The sequence below is a fragment of the Hyperolius riggenbachi genome, chromosome 8, assembly GCF_040937935.1.
Source record: "Hyperolius riggenbachi isolate aHypRig1 chromosome 8, aHypRig1.pri, whole genome shotgun sequence".
NCBI classification, from domain to species: Eukaryota; Metazoa; Chordata; class Amphibia; order Anura; family Hyperoliidae; genus Hyperolius; species Hyperolius riggenbachi.
The window spans coordinates 235,919,086-235,942,111 of NC_090653.1; the positions used below are offsets into that span (position 1 = coordinate 235,919,086).

The 23,026-nt window shown below is 44.9% G+C and overlaps 1 protein-coding gene across 5 annotated transcripts in view; it reads right to left on the reverse strand.

Annotated features, from left to right (window-relative positions):
• The window catches only part of PLP2 (proteolipid protein 2), a 138,803-nt gene that overhangs the window by 6,033 nt on the left and 109,744 nt on the right, over positions 1-23,026 (reverse strand). For all 5 annotated transcript variants that reach the window (XM_068248370.1, XM_068248371.1, XM_068248369.1 and 2 more), the window contains 2 exons: positions 7,851-7,946; positions 6,073-6,163 (listed from right to left, as the gene is read on the reverse strand). In XM_068248370.1, the coding sequence (XP_068104471.1) occupies positions 6,073-6,163; positions 7,851-7,946 (187 nt within the window). The remainder of the gene's footprint in view (positions 1-6,072; positions 6,164-7,850; positions 7,947-23,026) is intronic.

Consider the following 23,026-nt stretch of genomic DNA (forward strand, 5'->3'; position numbering starts at 1 on the left):
TATCTTCTATGCAGGCCGTTTTTGCCCAGTCTCTTTCTTATGGTGGAGTCGTGAACACTTACTTTAATTGAGGCAAGTGAGGCCTGCAGTTCTTTAGATGTTGTCCTGGGGTCTTTTGTGGCCTTTCGGATGAGTTTTCTCTGCGCTCTTGGGGTAATTTTGGTCGGCCGGCCACTCCTGGGAAGGTTCATCACTGTTCCATGTGTTTGCCATTTGTGGATAATGGCTCTCACTGTGGTTTGCTGGAGTCCCAAAGCTTTAGAAATGGCTTAACCAGCTGGGCGGTATGGACGAGCTCAGCTCGTCCAGTACCGCCGGAGCCTGCCGCTCAGGCCCTGCTGGGCCGATTTGCGCCAAATAAAGTGCAGCACACGCAGCCGGCACTTTGCCAGCCGCGTGTGCTGCCCGATCGCCGCCGCTCTGCGGCGATTCGCCGCGAGCAGCGGCGAAAGAGGGTCCCCCCAGCCGCCTGAGCCCTGCGCAGCCGGAACAAAAAGTTCCGGCCAGCGCTAAGGGCTGGATCGGAGGCGTCTGACGTCAGGACGTCGGCTGACGTCCATGACGTCACTCCGCTCGTCGCTATGGCGACGGTGTAAGCAAAACAAGGAAGGCCGCTCATTGCGGCCTTCCTTGTTTATTCTGGGCGCCGGAGGCGATCGGAAGAACGCCTCCGGAGCGCCCTCTAGTGGGCTTTCATGCAGCCAACTTTCAGTTGGCTGCATGAAATAGTTTTTTTTTAATTTAAAAAAAACCCTCCCGCAGCCTCCCTGGCGATCTTATCAGAACGCCAGGGTGGTTAATAACCTTTACCAGACTGATAGATTTCAATTACAGTACTTTTGTTCTCATTTGTTCCTGAATTTCTTTGGATCTTGGCATGATGTCTAGCTTTTGAGGTGCTTTTGGTCTACTTCTCTGTGTCAGATAGCTCCTATTTAAGTGATTTCTTGATTGAAACAGGTGTGGCAGTAATCAGGCCTGGGGGTGACTACAGAAATTGAACTCAGGTGTAATAAACCACCTTTAAGTTATTTTTTAACAAGGGGGGGCAATCACTTTTTCACACAGGGCCATGTAGATTTGGAGTTTTTTTTTCTCACTAAATAATAAAAACCATCATTTAAAACTGCATTTTGTGTTCAATTAGGTTATCTTTGACTAATAGTTAACGGTTTTTGATGAGCAGAAACATTTAAGTGTGACAAACATGCAAAAGAATAAGAAATCAGGAAGGGGGCAAATAGTTTTTCACACCACTGTATATATATATATATATATATATATATATATATATATATATATATATATATATATATATATATCTCATGTTACAGCCCAAAACTTCAGACATTTACTCCTCAATCCGTTGCATTTTATTCCATTTCCCCTGTGTCTTTTTGCCACTTTAGTTGCTTCACTTACTATTGGAAATATACAGTGGGATGCGAAAGTTTGGGCAACCCTGTTAATCGTCATGATTTTTCTGTATAAATCGTTGGTTGTTACAATAAAAAAAGGCCGGTTAAATATATCGTATAGAAGTCGAACACAGTGATATTTGAGAAGTAAAATTAAGTTTATTGGATTTACAGAAAGTGCACAATAATTGTTTAAATAAAATTAGGAGGGTGCATACATTTGGGCACTGTTTTCATTTTATTGATTCCAAAACCTTTAGAACTAATTATTGGAACTTAAATTGGCTTGGTAAGCTCAGTGACCCCTGACCTACATACACAGGTGAATCCAATTAAGAATATTTAAGGGGATAAATTGTAAGTTTTTCTCCTCTTAATTTTCTCTGAAGTGTAGCAACATGGGGGTCTCAAAACAACTCTCAAATGACCTGAAGACAAAGATTGTTCACCATCATGGTTTAGGAGAAGGATACAGAAAGCTGTCTCAGAGATTTCAGCTGTCTGTTTCCACAGTTAAGAATATATTGAGGAAATGGAAGACCACAAGCTCAGTTCAAGTTAAGGCTCAAAATGGCAGACCAAGAAAAATCTCGGATAAACAGAAGCGTTGAATGGTAAGAACAGTCAGAGTCAATCCACAGACCAGCACCAAATCCTACAACATCATCTTGCTGCAGATGGAGTCACTGTGCATCGTTCAACCATGCGGCGCACTTTACACAAGGAGATGTTGTATGCGAGAGTGATGCAGAGGAAGCCTTTTTCCGTCCACAGCACAAACAGCACCGCTTGAGGTAAGCTAAAGCACATTTGGACAAGCCAGCTTCATTTGGAATAAGGTGCTGTGGACTGATGAAACTAAAATTGAGTTATTTGGGCATAACAAGGGGCGTTATGCATGGAGGAAAAACACAGCATTCCAAGAAAAACGCCTACTTCATACAGTAAAATATGGTGGTGGTTCCATCATGCTGTGGGGCTGTGTGGCCAGTGCAGGGACTGGGAATCTTGTCAAAGTTGAGGGATGAATGCATTCCACTCAATATCAGCAGATTCTGGAGGCCAATGTCCAGGAATCAGTGACAAAGCTGAAGCTGTGCAGGGGTTGGATCTTTCAACAAGACAAGAACCCTAAACACTGCTCCAAATTCACTAAGGCAGGGCTTTTCAACCTTTTCAGAAATTGTACCACTTTTATCGCATGAAATTTTTCAAGTACCACCTGTGATTTCGCAAGATGTTAACAACTCAATAAGTAAAAAAAAACAAAATATGTACATTTAATAATAATAATGCTATGATTATTATTATTTATTGAAGCGCCAACATATTACGCAGCGCTGGACATTAGTTTAGGTTACAGACAATATTAGGGGTGACATACAGCAATATGACAATACAGGAATACAAGAAAACCAGATCATGCAGCACAGTATGAGTACAAGGTAAACCATTCAATGAATATCTATATAGAGCTGCCAGCCCCCATCATAGTGTGAATTGTCTATCCAAGCAGGAGACAGGGCAGAGAACTTCTAATCTTGTTGCTTGCTGTGCAGAGCAGTCACCCATCAGTGACTCCACTCCTAGCACTACATATGCAAGATCTGATAAAGTGACATTGGAAGTAAAAAAAAAATAAAAAAATCTATGTGTCATTACTAACTTCCTTCTGTCTATTAAAGGGGATCAGAAAAAAAGGCAAACATTGAAAATGTTCCTTTAACAGTATGTGTTGAGGATGTGGGAGGAATCTGCAGTGCACAGAGGAAACCCACACAGACACAGGGAGAACATACAAACTCTGTGCAGATAAAGCCCTGGCTGGGATTCAAACTGGGGACCACCACATTGAACTGTTTTCCATCCATACACATATATACGTACATGCATGCATGGTTTTGCTACAACAAGTGCTGGATACTGTATATGCTGTACCAAGGTAAAACATTTTTTTAAAAAAGCAACTTATAAAAGTACTTCTGTGCTAGCTAGTGACTATTTCAGATCATACCAAATAAACAAATTATGTAGCAAGAAGGGCTGTCTTTGCAATCTTACAATCTGAAGGGATATACATATGCAGAACACACACACACACACACACACACACACACTTGCATAGCTGTGAATTGTTTTGGGACACCCGGACTAAGTGCTGGTTCCAGGGAAAAACCCAGGATTTCTAAGGGGAGGGGGGGGGGGGGGATTCCTGAAAGGTCTCTCTCAGCAAGTTGTGCACTACTACGCATGTGCTGGCGCAGCATTTGCCAGCAAAAGACACAGGGTGCCACCTTAGTAGAGATATTCATCTTCCATACAGCCCTATATACATTATCCCCAATACACATTATCTTTTCACAGTGCATCTGCCCTTAAACTTTATACCACAGTGCACTGGCCACACTGTAGATTCTAAAGCCCTGATCTAGAACTAGGTCACAGGATAAGAATTGTTTCTATGAACATGGTGAAGCACTGATCATGGTTTCCTTTTGGTTGTGCCTTAGAATCAGGTCCAACCAGGAATATAATTATGCATTTTTTAAATTTTTCCAAATATACTATATATAAAAATATAGAACTTGTTCTCCATTACCTTGCAGCCTTCCTTGTTGTCGGGGCACTCACGAACGGCACGTACGAACCCCTCCTGCTGCACGATATGGCAAATAACCAGCCAGAGAAAGGAAGGAACACTCCTGGAGACCTTGCTGCTCTCCTCCAATTGATTTCCCTCACTTTTCCTTATCTTCCCTCAACCACCCTGGCAGACACTTTATTTTTCATCTCCCTTCCCCCCAGGGGAGGACTGGGACCTTTTGGCCTGGGGGGAAAACACAAACTAGAAGCCTGTTATGAAAGCATCAGCCCAAATGACGTCACACACGCACCCCACATCGTATATGCCAGTAGTCACGTGGGGTGCCAATGTGGAAATACAGCAAGAAAATTCAAGGGATAGTGTGACAGGTAAAGTACAGACTTGGAGGGGGAATAGTATTTAACGTCGCCGGGGAGTTTAGTGGCAGCAGGTAGAGCCGTCATTCGGCTCACCCTGTGCCCAGCTCACTGGCGGCGTAGAAATACTTATGCAGAGAAGGGGAGAAACAGTGAGGAGAGAGGGGGGGAAAGCTGAAAAAGAGGGAAGCAGATATTTGCCTCACCAGAATTGCACTTTTATTTAGCTTTCCTGTATGACAAGAAGACACAGTCAGCACTAGGGGAAATGGGAGAAACAAAGGTGAATGAGGGAGGGCTGTGCACACCAACAGTGCTTCTGAGCATTTTTCAAATCACCAGCGATTTGAAAAGCGATTGGCTAATGTTACACTATGAGGGTGTTCTCAAAGCAGCATTGTTATTTTTATCAAAATAACAAACAAGCTGCATGTAACATTTATTGGAGCGATTCATTCAAAAATCGCTCTGAAAATTGCTTCACAAAATCGAACTCGCAAATTGCTAGTGATTGCTATTGCGATTTTGGCGTTGCACTAGCCCAGAAAGAGGAGGAGTGTAGGGAGACTGAGAATAGTCTGAGATGGAGCAGAGCTGTATTGCAGTCCCACATTACACAGAGGCTACTTGCCTATAATATGACTCCTGTCACTGCCGGCCTCTCACACAAGCTACAAGTAGCCCTCCTGGAGTCTAGGGACTGTCAAAAACTTTTCAACCTTATCCACACATGCAGTCATTATAACATTGGGAAGAGACCAGACAGATTTTTTCCCACAGACCCTCCAGGCAAACTCTGTATCATGCTGTGTAGTTTTACCAGCTTGCTCTCTCATTGCTCTGTAATTGCACTTTTATTAGCTAGACTAGTGCTTTACATTGTCTTAAACAAAAACAAACCTAATTACACCAGGCACTGGACCAGCCCTAAATCACTTTTTCTTTCAGCTCACACTTCATTTTAATCTCCCCAGAGCATACCGCGTACCACCTGGCCAGTAAGAAAGTACCACCTCTGGTACGCGTACCACAGGTTGAAAAGCACTGCACTAAGGCATTCATGCAGAGGAACAAGTACAACGTTCTGGAATGGCCATCTCAGTCCCCAGACCTGAATATAATTGAAAATCTGTGGTGTGAGGTAAAGAGAGCTGTCCATGCTCAGAAGCCATCAAACCTGAATGAACTAGGGATGTTTTGTAAAGAGGAATGGTCCAAAATACCTTCAACCAGAATCCAGACTCTCATTGGAACCTACAGGAAGCATTTAGAGGCTGTAATTTCTGCAAAAGTAGGCTCTACTAAATATTGATTTCATTTATTTTTTTTGTGGTGCCCAAATTTATGCACCTGCCTAATTTTGTTTAAATTTTGTTTAAACAAATTATTGCGCACTTTCTGTAAATCCAATAAACTTCATTTCACTTCTGAAATATCACTGTGTGTGTCTCCTATATGATATATTTAACTGACATTTTTGATCGAAACAACCAACGATTTATACAGGAAAATCATGATGTTTAACAAGGTTGCCCAAACTTTCACATCCCACTGTATAACAAACCCTCCCTCATATATTGAATGATGGTGTTTCTGAACCTGTGACAGGCATTCTACGGTAACGCCTCCTGCAGTGGGCAGCACTGTGTAATGGTGGTACAACTTCCTGGTTACATAACCGCTCTGTACTCACCAGTGGCAGCCGGCGCATGCGTCTTCTTTAGTGTGGGGAACGTGATGAATGCATCATAACCGAACAGGATTCCAGTCAGCAGCCCGAACACCTGAGGGCAACAAAAATGCATTGTAACTTGCATGCCTGGAGTGTCCCTTTCAGATGTACAGTATAATCTCGCTATAGTAAACTCGCATATAGTAAACTAAAGGTCCAGGTGCCAGCCAATCACCATTATAAGTACGCTATATAAGAGTAACGCCTGGTATAGTAAATCTGGATATAATAGAACTTCGGTTATAGTGAACCTGTCTTTGGTCCCTGCGCTGTTCTGTATCTGGCTATAGAGGAAAGTGGGCGGGTGCATGCGTCCTATGTCAGTCAGAAACCCATGAGAGGGCTAGCAGCCACTTGTAGCCTGCTTGCTATCTGCACACTACTCTGGGCCTGCGTGGATTACCTCAGAAGCACCGGTCTGGCTGCAAGCTGCATCTACTGGTGAGACCTATGCTTCCTGTGTAAGCTGCTGCATGATTACTGAAAGAATTGCCTATCATCTACGACTGGCTTGTGCACGGCTGCAATGCTAAAGTGTGATATAGGCTGCACAAAAATGTGGAAAGAGGAGTATACTATCAGTACTGTACCTATGATTCCTGTGGAAACTGTTGCGTAATTGTTGCATGAAAATCCTGGCATATTGAGCACTGTGCATGCAGATCTATCTAAGGCAGGGGTGTCAAATTCAAATACAAAGTGGGCCGAAATTGAGCTTTGGGACCAAGTCGCGGTCCAACCTCAATCTCTACTGGCTACCTCTCTTCCTTACACAGTTCCCTGGTGTCTAATAGCCCTCACTACATCCCCTATACAGTTCCCTGATGTTTAGTGGTCCTCCCTCCCTCATCTATACAATTCCCTGATGTTTAGTGGTCCTCTCTCCCCTATACAGTTCCCTGGTGTCTAGTGGCCCTCTTCTATACAGTTCCCTGGTGTCTAGTGGCCCCCTTCCCTCTCCTATACAGTTCCCTGGTGTCTAGTGGCCCCCTTCCCTCTCCTATACAGTTCCCTGGTGTCTAGTGGCCCCCTTCCATCTCCTACACAGTTCCCTGGTGTCTAATGCTTTCATCCTCCCCATATGGCTTCCCTGGTGACCTAGGGCTAACCCTCCAATAGTTTCTCTGGTGGTCTAGAGTAGGCCAAATATAATGCAAAGTGGGGAAACCACCTGAGTACCAAATTTGATGGCTCCTAGGACCAAATTTGGCCCACGGGACGGAGTTTGACATGTATGATCTAAAGGCTCTTTTCCACTATGAAACGCAATCACAATTGTGCTGCGATCTCGTTTCAAGCTAATTTCTACTAATATGATTGCGACTGAGCTACTATACTCAGTATTAGGAGCTCAATCGCATCCAAAACGCGGCAGGATGACGAGTGCCCTAGGAACAAAATAGCAACGCAAACGGATCGCAGAAACGGAAGTCGCAATTACAGTCCTTTCATTAGTTTTACTGTACCACTAGCAGTCGGAATCAGATCGCAAAACGCAGGGTAGTGGAAAAGGTCCCTTAGAATTGTCTGTGCTCGCTTGCTGATGCATTGAAAAGAAAATATGACTCCCAATTATTGACTGAATGATACGGTACTACCATACAATGCACAAGGACTTGCCTAACTTTTAGCGATTTTCGAATAAAAGTTATATTTTAGCCCTATCCTCCTCAAAGATCTGATGTAGGGTGTTCAGTTCAGGTTACTGTGTTTTTGTCACGTGTGACTCTGCTACTTACCGATCCGGCTATACCGGCCCCATCTCCTCCGCGGATTAGACATACTATGGACAAGATAATGAAGAGACCGCCGCCCACTGCTGCCCGTATGAAGTCCTACATGGAGAAACAGAGAGGACACAATGACTTACACACAATGCACAGATCATTGGTAACGCAGACCCAGCAACTGCATATAAAATCTGTATACATACCATAAAAGCAAACCAAAAACAATAAATAAATAAAGTTTTATTTGTCAAACTCACAAAAGCGAAAATAATAATTGTCAACAGTAATATGGATTTCCCTGCAAGCTCTCTAGTAACAAGAGGGAAGGGTAGCGTGTACCTGAAGTGACATGTGGTATGATGAGAGAAACAATGGTGTGTATATTACCAATCCTACTTAGGACTTCCTGCTGTTCCATTTTTTTTCCACTGTAGGGGTTAACAAACATCAGGCTCACTTTAAAGAGGAACTTTAACCCATGATTGAACGTCATCCTGGGTTAAATACTCTCTCTACCTAGAAAAAACTTTTACCATATCTCAAATACTACATCAGGGATGTCTGTGTGGCTTATACTGTGGTGAAACCCCTCCCACAGTGTGATGTCAGGACCATAGCCCTGACTGCCTGTCTGTGAACCTCGTGCATTGTGGGAAATAATGGCTGTTTCCAAGTGCCAAGCATTATTGGTTGTATTTATACATAACTAGTAGGCCTAAGCCTGTTACAATAACGAGCTCTAGGCCTCCCTCACAACCCCCCTCCAGCCACTGTCACCGCCACATGGCAGCGCGTGCGCACGCCCGTCCCCCTCCTGTCCCAATGGCTGCCAGCGTGCCACACATGTGTAAAGGCACGGACACAGGGACAGGAGAGGACGCAGGGACACAGGGGGTTTATTGTATAGGATGACAGTCAGTGCTGTCTGTTCCCCCCCCCCTTGTCTGCCAGCAGTAAAGATGATGACCAGCAAGCTCAGTGTGGATCAAACAATATAAACGAATTACATGGCAGGTATTTATTGATCTATCTTCTATTTTTTAACTTCTCCCTTTGCTATGTTTTGATGTATTTTTTCCCCTCGACTTCTATCTTTTGGGTAAAGTTCCTCTTTAAATCTAGCCTACAGAAGTTTAATTGCATCCTAGTGGCAATGCTGCTAACTATACAGTATATTCTTGCCACCTCAGCACTGCAGACTGCTGGACCGTGGTGAGTCTCAGTGTTTGGCTGTATTTCCTGGGTTGACTTATGGTTTGGAAGCCCATCCCATCTATGCTGCCTCCCGCCCCATGCCATACATCTGCCACATCCCTCCTGAGCCTACCTCACTTCCCTAGTGATGTCATCATCTGAGCTCTGCACCAATCCCGAGGCTAGGTAGCTGCCACATCCCTCCTGAGCCTACCTCAGTCCAGTAGTGATGTCATCATCTGAGCTCTGCACCAATCCCGAGGCCAAGTAGCTGTCACTTGGGGATAGGTAGACGGAGATAGTTGGGCCCATAGACCATCAGGACTACTTAGGGCTCAGTAGAGCTGCATTTGTTAAAGGCAACCCAAGGTGAGAGGGATGTGGAGACTGACATGTTTATTTCCTTTTAAATAATGCACAGTGCCTGGCTGTGCTGCTGATCCTCTGCCTCTAATACTTTAAGCCATAGACCCTAAACACGCATGCCGATCAGATGTATTTGAGAAATAGATAGATTAGCTGCATGCTTGTTTTGGCAGGACTCCCAGGCAACTGGTTCTGTTTATAAGTGAACCCGAGGTGAAAATAAACTGGTGAGATAAACAATTGTATTTATCCTCCTACTCCTAAAAATGACTTTTTTTTTAGATATCCCAGGATTTGATTTTATATTTAAAGAGAACCAGAGACGAAGCACCCTCATGTATTTTACTACATTTATCAGTGGGAACATGACAGTAAACACCTACCCTGCTTTTAGTTTCATTCTTCTCTGCTAAATCTGCCTGTTATCAGCTGTGATAAGAATCCCTGACTGAGCATTCAGTCTAGTTTTGACCTGGAATCATTATAGCTGAGTCACTATTCTGTGAAGTCTTTTCAAGCCCAAGCCTGCCCCCTCCTGGCTCTGCTTTCCTGCTTTGAATACTCAGAGCTCTGATGACATTGGAGGGGCTGCTCTGCTGAGAAAGAAGCTCTGAAACAGACAAGTGTGGCTGTGTGATCTGTGTGCATTGTGCAGTCAGTGCAGTTTAATTCTTATGACACTTCCTACAGGCAGCCACACAGCATACCAGAATAATAAAGTGAAAAGCACACATTTGAAAGGCTGCAGCAGCAGCCCTGCTTGTGTATAGTTTCATAGAGCCTAGACAGCACGGAACGGCTCATAACCCGGAAGCAGAAGGGATATGAGCCGGCGGCCATATTGGATTTTTCCATTAACCAATAATGGATAAAAAAAAACACTCAAAAAGGCACACCAGAGCGGAAAAATTATCAGGTAGAGCATTTATTCTTTACAAGCTATCGACTGATATGTTTATTTTGTGTAAAACGTTCATCTCTGGTTCCCTTTAAACATTTAGAAAGTAGATTATATGTTTTGTTGTCTCTGGTCATTTTCAGTCTATTAAGTGTCCCTAAATGAAAATACATGAACCATATTGACCCTTTTCTCTCTCCCTCTGTTCTCAGAAATATGTAGAAAAATGTATTCTGCCAGGAAAACTTTTATGGCTGTAATTTGATTATCATTGATGTTTACTGGTCCTGACAAGACAGAAGCTTTCACTTCCATACTTAAAAATTAACTATTTCAGGCAGCAAAATAAAGCAAATAAAACAGCTTGGTTATTAATATGTTTCGTACTGTACATACACGTTTATCTCATCATGTCACATGTCGCCTCGGGTGCAGGATAAAAATATGGCAGCTTCCGTCAGTCTCACACCTCGGATTCCTTTCAACTTTAGCCCCCGCTATTATTATTTAGCATTTATATAGCGCTGACATCCTCCACAGCGATGTACTGAGTGTATTGTCTTGTCACTTAACTGTCCCTTAAAGGGATTCACAATCTAATTCTTACCTTAGTCTATGTATATATCGTATAGTCTTTGTATCGTAGCCTAGCCAATTTAGGGGGAAGCCAACTAATTTATCTGTATGTATTTGGGAGGAAACAGGAGTGCCCAGAGGAAACACATGCAGACAAGTAGAGAGCATACAAGCTCTGTACAGATAGTGCCCTGGCTGGGACATGAACCAGGAACCCAGCGCTGCAAGACAAGAGTGCTAACCACTACGCCACCGTGCTGCCCCCAGCTGTCAAGGTAAAAAGGCTGCCTAGTATTCACTACATAGTTGTTTCAAGTAATAAACAGTACAATTGTACAGTAAGAAAAGGCATTACCGTACCATACAGCCCAGTATTAAATACCATTACGTTAATTAGCTAACATAAAGCCTGTCAATAGAATCTGCACCTAACTGGCTCAAGACTTCCTACTTTGATACCATTTACTGAACAGTAACGGTCTATGTCCACTAGCTTATTGCGTTTTGCAATCGTTTTCCTGTATGTGGATTTCCACATTTTGTCAGAAATTTTGATGCGACTTTTCGTATGCGGCTATGAATCAATACATGAGAAACGGATGCGTGCTGCGGAGATCTCCAGCGTGCAATCCATCATTTTTCTGTATCGCATAGCACTGGAAAATTCGCATTCAATGGAAATGACTCCATTGACATGCATTGGTTTCAATTTTGTTGCAGAAAATTGCAATGTGAATTTGGATGAAGAGGAAACGGACCCCAACAGGAAGGACAGCTCATAACTTGGCAGACAGAAGGTTTATGTGATAATTCAGATTTAAGTGTGTAACTGTGGTTACCCACAATGCACCACTGCTGTGTATGCAAATTATCTCCTTATGCCCCTGAAGCCAGACTTACATCCAGAATTGCTGGTTTATAGCTAGCCTATAGCTTTAAATTGTAAGCCTGGCTTCAGGGGCATAAAGAGATAATTTGCATAATCAGTAATGGTGCATTGTGGGTAACCACAGTTACACGCTTACTGTAAATCTGAATTATCACAAATACCTTCTGTTTTAAAGAGACCCTGTAACAAAAAAAAAAGTTCCCCTGGGGGGTACTCACCTCGGGAGGGGGAAGCCTCAGGGTCCCAATAAGGCTTCCCCCACCCCTGTAGCTGCAGGAAATCCAGCGCTGGCTCCCCCGAAGTGTCCCAGAATCCTCCCTCGACAAGCCTGACAAGGCTGGATATATTTACCTTTCCTGGCTCCAGCGGGGGCGCTGTTGTGGCTCTCAGCACAGAAATAGACGGAAATAGCAGATCTCCGTCGTGTCCGCTCTACTGCGCAGGCGCAGGAGACTTGTGCCTGTGCAGTAGAGTGGCCCGACAGCGATCGCTATTTCCGCCTATCTCCGAGCGGAGAGCCGATACTGCGCCTGCACTGGAGCCAGGAAGGTAAATATTTACATCCCTGCTGTTCGGGGAGCTTTATCTCCGCCGCCGTGGGACCGAGGAGGACAGGGGAAGCCTCAATAGGAGGTACCCCCCAGGGGAGGTTTCCTTTAAAGAGACACTGTAACATCAAAAAGTTCACCTGGGGGTACTCACCTCGGGAGGGGGAAGCCTCAGGGTCCCAATGATGCTTCCCACGCCGTCCTTTGTCCCACGGGGGTCTCGCTGCAGCCCTCCGAACAGCGGCCCGACAAATCCGTCAGCTTGTTCAAGATTTACTTTTCCAGGCTCCAGCGGGGGCGCTTACGGCTTTCGGCTTCGAAGTAGATGGAAGACGGAAGTACCCAATCTCAGTCGGGTCCGCTCTACTGCGCAGGCGCCGGAAACTTGCGCCTGCGCAGTAGAGCAGACCTGACGGCGATCGGGTATTTCCGCCTATTTCGGAGCCAAGAGCCGCCTGCGCAGGAGCCGGGAAGGTAAATATTTACATCCCCGCTGTTCGGAGGGCTGCAGCGGGACGGAGGACGGCGTGGGAAGCCTCATTGGAACCCTGAGGCTTCCCCCTCCCGAGGTGAGTACCCCCCAGGGGAACTTTTTGATGTTACAGGTTGTCTTTAAGAAGGCAAACCACACTATTAGCATTGCTTTTTTTAGTAGGAGGGCGTTTAGGTCTCTTTTGGTCCTCTATAATATCCTAGCGGTTTTGGGTCACCTTGAGCTGCTTGGGTATTCTGTTGACTTGGCACACAGAATCCTTTACAATAAACATGGTCTTCCTAAAACATCATTCAAACTGGATAAAGTTTGGTGTTTGGTGAATCACGGCCAGCAATGAACTGCACTGACCTCACTGCTCTCTGTAAAGCCATTTAATCATGTGTGAGCACTTCCCATACCAGGAAGCTACAACCGCCAGCCAGGACACAGCTGCTAAAGTCAACCAGGATGTTTCAAGGCGTGCCAAAGCTTTTTAGCCTTCGAAGAAAGAACAGGCGTTGTCTTGCTTATTTTGACCACAACATCAATAAGGTGAGATAAGCATAAGTCCTCTGTGATGCTAAATCTCAGGGACTTAAAAGAGCTCACTCCTCTTGTTCACTAATGATGCCTTAAAGCAAACCTGAACTGAAAATTAAAAGTCAAAATAAACATCCACACAGGTCATACTTACCTCCCGGGGTGGTCTACTCATCAATCTCTTTCTCCTCTCCCGCGTCCTGTTTGTCCAGTGTGATCAATGGAATTTCCGTCCTCTATTTTGAAAATGGCCATTACCCTATAACAGCTTCCTGATCAGCACACTGTTAAACTGTAATATCACCCACTTGAGCCATAGCGAAACATGGACATTACCTTGCTCATCAGTTGTCCTTTCAGTTATAGCTGATAGCAACTGCTATATTTCAGTGCTGACAAAATCTTGTCAGAACTGGAAGGAATCGTCGTAATAAGAAAATGGCGAGCTTCTGAGAGGAAATGACAGCGAAGTAAGTATGTAATATTCATTTGCAGGTATATCATATGGGGTTTTGTTTTTTTAAATAATTTCATGCGGTTCAGGTTAAAGTGCAACTCTGCTGGCACTTAAAGTGGAACTGAAGAGAGAGGTATATGGAGGCTGTCATGTTTATTTCCTTTTAGACAATACCAGTTGCCTGGCAGCCCTGCTGATCCTCTGCCTCTAATACTATTAGCCATAGCCCCTGAACAAGCATGCAGCAGATCAGGTGTTTCAGTGGTTCAGACTTATAAGTCTGATCTGACAAGACTAGCTGCATGCTTGTTTCTGGTTTTAATCAGATACTACTGCAGAGAAATAGACCAGCAGGGCTGCCAGGCAACTGGTATTGATTAAAAGGAAATAAACATGACAGCCTCCATATACCTCTCTCTTCAGTTCCCCTTTAAAATTGCTACGAACATATCCTATGTTTCAAAAGGACCTATTGTAATATATAATAATATAATGCTACCAAAGTGGAATGGAACTGCCATGCTGCCCCCTATTTTTCAGTCTTGCTGGGCTCTTCTGCCTGACTCTGCCCTTTTCTCCCCTCCTGCCTCCGCTGATGTTATTGTGTGCAGCACATAAGCAAACAGCATGTTTTCAAATCCCCATGTAAGCTGATCCGTTATCTGGCAGCAAACTTGGACTCTCTTATCAGTCTCTATTGGAAACCCTGTAGCACAACCATCTCACGTTTTACATGCCCATATGTAACCAACCAATCATGCCTCTTAGGCTTCCTACACACACTAGTCTAAAGTTGGTGGAGATCTTTGCTGGAAATCTAGCGTGTGTACAGCCCCCGCAATATTTCACTGAAAGATCCTGAGGGACAGATAGTCTCAAATGAGTGACTTTCCTGCCGGAAACCACTCTGTTGTACCTCCTATCCCCACCATAGCGAAAGAATGCCTTGGTAGGCTGTAGCCTAGTGATGGGTCTGTATAAAACTCAGCCCCGAACTATCACCTACAGGATTAGGTTGTTTTTTTTCTTCAGCATTCTCATACACGAGTTGCTGTATTTATATACGAACACCAGAGGGCACTCCATCCTAACTATCCAGCAAAGAGACATGCAAACTGGCAGATTACCAATGTAACCACTTTGAAATAGTTTCCAATCATCATTTTTTCATACTTCTACACTTAACATTATTTTTCTTGTAGATTTCTGGGAAAATATTTTGTTTAACATGCAGCTAAGGATATTTTCTAACAAGCTTGCACTGCAGAGAAGCAGTTCTCAAGTTTGTGTGAAAACATTTACAGTAGATGTTACTTGTGGCCTACAAAGTTGATTGCATTGAAATAACAGTGAGCTTACAGCAGCTGTGGGGAGGTTTTACATAGAAGAATAATGACTGCTTGTACTGCAGAAAGTGAGGTTTTCTCTAGCATGGGGATCTGCTTTTTTAGCCTAATCTGTGCTTCAGTGGAGATAAGCGATGTACACCTTTCTGACATAAAGGATACCTTGGCACTAAAAATATGTAGATACATACAGATGCCGCCTACTGTGTGTGGGAAGTAGTGCAGTGTCTTGCCACACCTGCCTTGCCCTGGCATCAACCTACGGTTTCCTGTAAAGCGGCCCATTCTAAAGTCCTGGTCTGCGGGGTCAGCACATGCGCAGTAACACGTTTCCCTGAAAATAAGACAGCATCTTATATTAATTCCAAAACATGTGCTAGGGCTTATTTTCAGGGTATGTCTTATTTTGGGAGAAACACACTAAGGAAGAATCTCACTTTACATTTGCTGATAAAAGACATAATTATTAGTAGGAGAGCTTTTCAGTCTTTTTTATCCCCCTGTACATTCCTAGTGGTTTGGGTCACCCCGAGCTGCTTGGTTACTCTGTTGTACTGGTCCGAGCCCTATCCCATACAGCCATATCAATCCCTGCCATGTACTGATGAGGGCCAAAAGCCTGAAACAGGCTGTCTGCATGTGGGGTTGGTGTGGCTGTGTAATATTTAAAGCAATAGACTTGCTATACACCAGCCCTTCTGGATGCTAGTCTGGCTTACAGGGGCAAAAAGAGATAATTTGCATATTCAGAAGTGGTGCATTGTGGGTAACCACAAATGTTCACTTAAGCTGAATTATTTCAAATTTCCTTCTGTTTTAAGAAGGCAAATTTCACCAAGCATTGCTTATTAGTAGGAGGGCTTTTTGGTCTCTTATCCCCCTATACCAGGCATGGGCAAACTCGGCCCTCCAGCTGTTACGGAACTACAATTCCCACAATGCATTTGCCTTTATGAGTCATGACTATGGCTGTCAGAATCAGAATCAATTTATTTTCGCCAAGTAAGTTTGCACCTACAAGGAATTTGTCTTGGCAGTTGCTTAACAAACACAAACAAAAACAATACAAGGACAGACAGTGTGAATATTACAAGTTAAGGACATTATAAGTATAGTGGCAGTAAGCAATGTGAGAATTGTTCATGTTTAGTTCTGTGCTGATTACTTTCAGTCCTAGCAGCTTTAACGTGGTTCAGCATTAAGTATGGCTACCGCTTGAGGAAAAAAACTGTTCCTGTGTCTAGAGGTTTTGGTAGCGATTGACCGGAATCTTACTCCTGAAGGCATGCGCTGGAAGATGGAGTGAGCTGGGTGAGAGGGGTCAGAGGCAATTTTGGATGCTCTCTTTCTGCACCTGCTAGTGTAAAGATCCTGCAGGGAAGGTAAGCTACAGCCAATTATCCTTTCCGCTGATCGGATGATGCGCTGCAGCCTCCCCTTTTCTAATGCTGAGCAGGAGCTGAACCATACAGTCATGGATGATGTTATGGTGGATTCAATGATTGCAGTGTAGAACTGCACCATTAGATTTTGAGGTAGGCCAAACTTTTTCAGCTGCTGCAGATGGTACATTCTCTGTTGTGCTTTCTTGACAATAGTGGCGGTGTTGTTGTCCCATTTTAAGTCGTTTGAGATCGTGGACCCAAGAAACTTGAATGACTCTACTTGGGTTATTGTGTATCCATTTATGGTTAAGGGGAGGTGCTGGGGGGGGGGGGGAGATCTCCTAAAGTCTATTATCATCTCCATGGTTTTGAGAGCATTTAGTTCCAAGTTGTTGCTGCTGCACCAGGAGGAAAGCTGTCCCACCACATGCCTGTATGCAGACTCATCCCAGTTTTGAATGAGACACCTGCAATGCATTGTGGGACTTGTAGTTACTTAACAGCTAGAGGGCCAAGTTTGCCCATGCCTGCCCTATACATTCCTAGTGGTCTGGGTCACCCTGAGCTGCTTGGTTACTCTGTTATAAAAGACATAAATGATACAATGGCAAATTCACTGTACTGTTTGCTGAGGTTCTGAATTCTACTCCCAGACTCACAGTCTTATCTAACTCAGATATAACTAATAAGGAGAGGACAGGCACATGCTTGAGAATCCTGCCAGAGCTGTCTTATCTAAGCCACAAGCTGTGCAGGAGAGAGAGGACAGCTAGCATATGCAGCTAAAAAGAGCGCAAGCGCACATATGTACATGCTGAGCATACAGCAAAGTGGCACTGGTAGCTCCCTTCATACAGTCTCCTTATTCCTCACACCACAGCTCTTTCTCACCCCCTCCCACTGCTCCTGAGCAAATAACACAGATAACAGCAGCCAGCCATCACTTCCCTCACTCACCAGTGGGACTTGCAGAGGGGAGGGGAGAGAGTGACAGCAACACTGGTGGATGGGAAGGGATGGAGACACCTGAGGCTGACATTGTCCAGGGATGAGTCCATCCACTCACTGCTTCCCTGGCTGCCTCTTTGTACTGCACAGCTGTGTCCTCACCTCTTACTCCTCTCTGCCACTAGGTGTTATTTTCAGGATAGGGCTTATATTTTGAGCATGCTCGAAATATGAGCAAGGTCTTACTTTCGGGGGAGGTTTTACTTTCAGGGAAACACGGTATGTCCATTCTGAGTACAAGTGAGGACCCGCGGGAAGACATACCTTGAGCACTAGCACACTGGACTTGAGGTCGGCCTGGATCACAGTTTACAAAGCGCCCAAGCGGGCATGAGCAGCGTAGTGTGTCCGGGTCAACTAGGAATTTGGAACATGGCCACTTTGGCTATCATTCATAAAGCATTTCCGCATGCGGAAATGCTTAAAACAGCTGACTTTACCGACCACTTAGCAAAGTCAGCATTCATAAAGCCTCTTTCCGCATGGAAATATGACACTACCGAGCAGAGTGATAAATCACCGCCTTGTGCGGTGATTATCGGTACAAATGTAGCAAAATGTTCATTCATAAAGATCACCGCAAGCGGTGTGAGGTCGGTAAGTACCGCTCCCTCTGATGTGACGATACCAATGTAAGTGAATGGAGACACACAGACCTCCCAGGCAGCTGCAGCAGAGCGGAACACGGAGAAATGTATCAACTCGGCAGCTTCCGTGTCTCCGCAACCCTTCTGCCTGCCTACCGCCAGCCTAGTTCGGGGAATCTCCGCACTGCTACCGCAACTGGATACTTTTTTATGAATGCCCACCCAGAAGTCTAAAAATCCGCCAGCGGCGGTTTCCCGCACTGATTCTCTTTACCGACAGCCTGTTCATGAATGATAGCCTTTGCAGGAAAGCTGAGACTGACGCCGGGGCAAGGGAGGTACGGAAGACTCTGCACTACTCCCCACACACACAGGCGTAATTTTTGGCATATTTCGTAGCACTAAGGTGTCCTTTAAGGGCCTGTACACATTGGTTGCATTGCACTGTGTTTTTTCAAAATAATGAAAATTGTGATGAACTGTACACAGTGGTGTGATGCGATCTTAGAAAAGTGCAATTGCAGCTTTTTGAGCGCTGGGTTTAAAAATTGCATACAAAAATGCGTGCGATTGCATTGCGGTTTTGTTTAAGTAAAATCCCAGGACACTTTGCAACTTTCTGCTGAAGGACTTTTAGCTACTCACCAATCACAATAAAAATGCAACAGCATCTCAAAAAGGCAAGCATGTGATTTTAAAATCGCACCGTTTGCGATTACGCTTGGCAATTTTCAGTGTGTACAGGTCCTGGGCCACTCAAAACCATCTTCAGGGACTATGAGGTACAAAGGGGGCATAATCCACAAGATGCCCCTTCACCATGGATGCACCAGATTTAGTATATTTTTCCCCTCCGGTTTTTGTCCTCCAAACCTAGGTGCATCTTATGATCAGGAGCGTCTTATAGTCCAAAAAATACGGTATATACCTTTTTTTTTTCATAGCCCTGCATCAATCTATCATGTTTGCAATTTACACACCACACTGATTTTAAACTATGAAACAGAGCAGGGCTAATGACCCTATGAACTCCCCTGCAGTCTGTAACGATTGTGGAATTCTCTCCGTGATCAGCGCACCAAACGTGCGCTGACACTGCGGAAATCCTCCACAAGCGTATAATTTGAGGGAACCCAGCAACAGGTGCAATGCACCTGTAGAGGGAAATTCCTGTTGGCAGGTGGAGCTGTGGAGTGCAGAAGAACAGCTCCTCTGCCCTGCCACAGACGCCAGACAGGAATTGTACGAAGGGAAGAAACGCAGGGCAAGATAGCCCTGAAAGAGAGAGATCAAAGCGACAGAGGGTATGTGTGTCCACCAATCTAGTCGCCACTCTGCGACGATGAACACACAACCATGAAGATAAAGTGAGAAGGCAATCGCCAGAGATGGCGATTGCTAACAGCGACACAAGACCGAATAAGCACAGATGAGGAATGTATGTATGTCCACCAATCTAGCCGCCAACCTGCGACGGTGGACACACAACAGAAGAAACCAAGTGAGAACGCAATCGCAAGAAAAGCGATTGCGGAAGAGAATGAGCACAGGAACAGAATGTATGTATGTGCCCCAATCTAGTCGGCAACCCGCGATGGTGCACATACAACAGCAGATATGAAGTAGGAACGCAATCGCGAGAGAGGCGATTGCCAGAGGTGACACAAGGCTACAGCAAGGCAGAGCACGAGAGTAGCAAAGGCACAGCAAATCATACAATGAGAAGATAAGGAAAATAACAAACGCTAACTAAACGCGAACACCACACTCATTCGCAACAGTGCACGCGTTTATGCGCGGTCTCCGCGTGTTAAGCACAACAGAGACAAGCACGCCTAACTAACCACCGACAGACAAACATGAAACAGAGGACGCGAGCGCTTGCTAAACGGTTACCTCACCGAGCCTCCAGCAAGCGTTCGTAGCAGACAAGACAGATACACGAAAACAGGAATAAGTGAGAGATACGATCCACTGCTCTTTCCGCCAGAGCGAGTGCGATCCAAGTATAGAAACAGAGCGAGCTGGATCCACTGCTCTTTCCGCCAGAGCAAGTGCGATCCAAGTACAGCAAGAGAGATGGAGATCAGACGGATCCACAGCACTAGCGCCAGGCGAGTGCGATCCAGGCAAGACAGATTAGAAGGAGCTACCAGTAACAACCGCTGTTCCGGTTAGCACCCAGACACACAGAACGATCTCCTGTCGACCACCGCTGGGACAGGACAATCGTAACAGACAAATAAACAGATAAGCAATCCTAACTGCACTAGGGAACCTGCCTAGTGCAGTCCCAAGAATTACTCTAAGCTAATATTTAAACAATGAGCAAGGCTGACACTCCAGGAGTGTTTCACAGGACTAACCCTTATGACCAGCCCAGATCTGTGATATCACATGGTATTTATAGTACAAGCCTACAAAGGATGTGGCTAGGCAATCTGCATGACAAACGTATGCAAATTCCTCAGCAGCAAGCTGCAAAACAAAAGACCTGCAGAATGCAGACCTGAACAGTGGTCAAAAAGCTGCCTGCCTGCGCAGGCAGCCGAGCGGATCCTCACACAGTCAAAATCTTATCTGAAGCTGTCTGTCACTGTTTATTTGGAGTATAATGCTGGGCATACACTATTCGTTTCCTCCTTATCAATCGAGCCGCTGATGGCTCGATTGATAATATCCCACAGGTCCGATGACACGCCAGATAGATTCCCCGCTCGATCCCCGCGGGCGGACAATAGCGGGGAATCGAGCGGAAGATAAGGAGCGCCGGCGGGGACGAGCGGGGATCGATCCAGGCGCCGGCGGGGACACGCCGGGATCGAGCCAGTGGCTCGATCCGGCGCATAATTGCATCCGTGTATGCCCAGCATTAGTGCCTCAGAAAAAAGCGCTGTAGCCTGGACAGAGATCTCAGAGAAGCTATTTTGTATAGATAACAAGTAAAGTTTTATAACTCTTCCTGTACTGGATACAATGAGACTGGTTCTTTGCTACTAATGTTCTATTTCTTAGCTGTACTACACATATAATTCATGATATAATACATTTATTTTCACTTCAGATTCCCTTTAAGGTGGTAGTTTAGGTACAGACATGCAGTTTGGCATTCTTCTGAGCAGTGTGTTCTGTGTGAAGGAGTGGGGAGGGGGAAGGATCAGAGAGCAGCGTCCAGCAGAGGGAGTTTGAAAGAAACGACAGGTGGGAAAAACGTCTAATTGGATCCCCAGAAATGTGTTCTGTGACATTGGGGGACACTTCTACTCTGTATTTTCCTCAATCAGGAACAATTGCTTCAGTTGGGGAAAATGTAAAATGTGCCCAAAGCTTTCCAGTAACTCATCTGTGCTCACTGTCCTAAATGGCCTCATACTGCAGCATATTTGGCTTTGCATATAAACAAAGCAGTTGATCATTATAAGACATGCAAATTTCTTCCCATCCATAGACCACTTGCAGATCCAGTACACATGCCAGATATGGCGCTGGCTTTGACAGAAATGCAGCTGTGAATATTTTGGCGACGCTGACTAGTGATCTCACCTACATAGTAGTCAAATGATAATAGCTGCTAGCGCTGTGGTGAAATGGCCAGCGAGCATCTACCAGCACCAATCACTGCCACTCAATGTTAGGCTTTGTTTCCTCCTGCGTGATTATGGTTGTGGTTTCGGCAACACACAATGATGCGATCTGCAGGGACATCAGAAAGTGTATAGACTGCAGTCTCTGATGTTTCCATTTATGTGCACGTTGCCTGGATATCTGTGCATTTGTGATCCCATTCATTACAAACAAATGGGATTGGAGCTGCATCGCCGTGCGCTGTTGTGGCCACCTGCTTTGCCTGTGGCATAAAATAATAATTAGAACATTTGCATAGCGGTTTTCTACTGTCGGACTCAAAACGCTTGCGGGGCAGCCACTAGAGCGCACTCAATAGCAGTGTTAGGGAGTGTTGCCCAAGAACTCCTTACTGAATAGGTGCTGACTTACAGAATAGGAAGAGCCAAGATTTGAACCCAGGTCTTCTATGTTAGAGGCAGAGCACTTAACAATTAATTACACAATTCAGCCAATGTATAGACACCCACCTAAAGGATTATTAGGAACACCATACTACTACGGTGTTTGACCCCCTTTCGCCTTCAGAACTGCCTTGATTTTACGTGGCATTGATTCACAAGGTGCTGAAAGCATTCTTTAGAAATGTTGGCCCATATTGATAGGATAGCAATTTGCAGTTGATGGAGATTTGTGGGATGCACATCCAGGGTACGAAGCTCCCGTTCCATTACATCCCAAAGATGCTCTATTGGGTTGAGATCTGGTGACTGTGGGGACCATTTTAGTACAGTGAACTCACTGTCATGTTCAAGAAACCAATTTGAAATGATTCATCTGACATGGTGCATTATCCTGCTGGAAGTAGCCATCAGAGGATGGGTACATGGTGGTCATGAAGAGATGGGCATGGTCACAAACGATGCTCAGGTAGCCCAACGATGCCCAATTAGCACTAAGGGGCCTAACGTGTGCCAAGAAAACATCCCCCACACCATTACACCACCAAAACCAGCCTGCACAGTGGTAACAAGCCATGATGGATCCATGTTCTCATTCTGTTTACGCCAAATTCTGACTCTATGGAGACTCATCAGACCAGGCAACATTTTTCCAGTCTTCAAACGTCCAATTTTGGTGAGCTCGTGCAAATTGTAGACTTTTTTTCCTATTTATAGTGGAGATGAATGGTACCCGGTGGGGTCTTCAGCCCATCCGCCTCAAGGTTGTGAATGTTGTGTCACAAATGCATTGCCGCATACCTTGGTTGTAATGAGTGGTTATTATTATTGGTCAACGTTGCTCTTCTATCAGCTTGAATCAGTCGGCCCATTCTCCTCTGACCTCTAGCA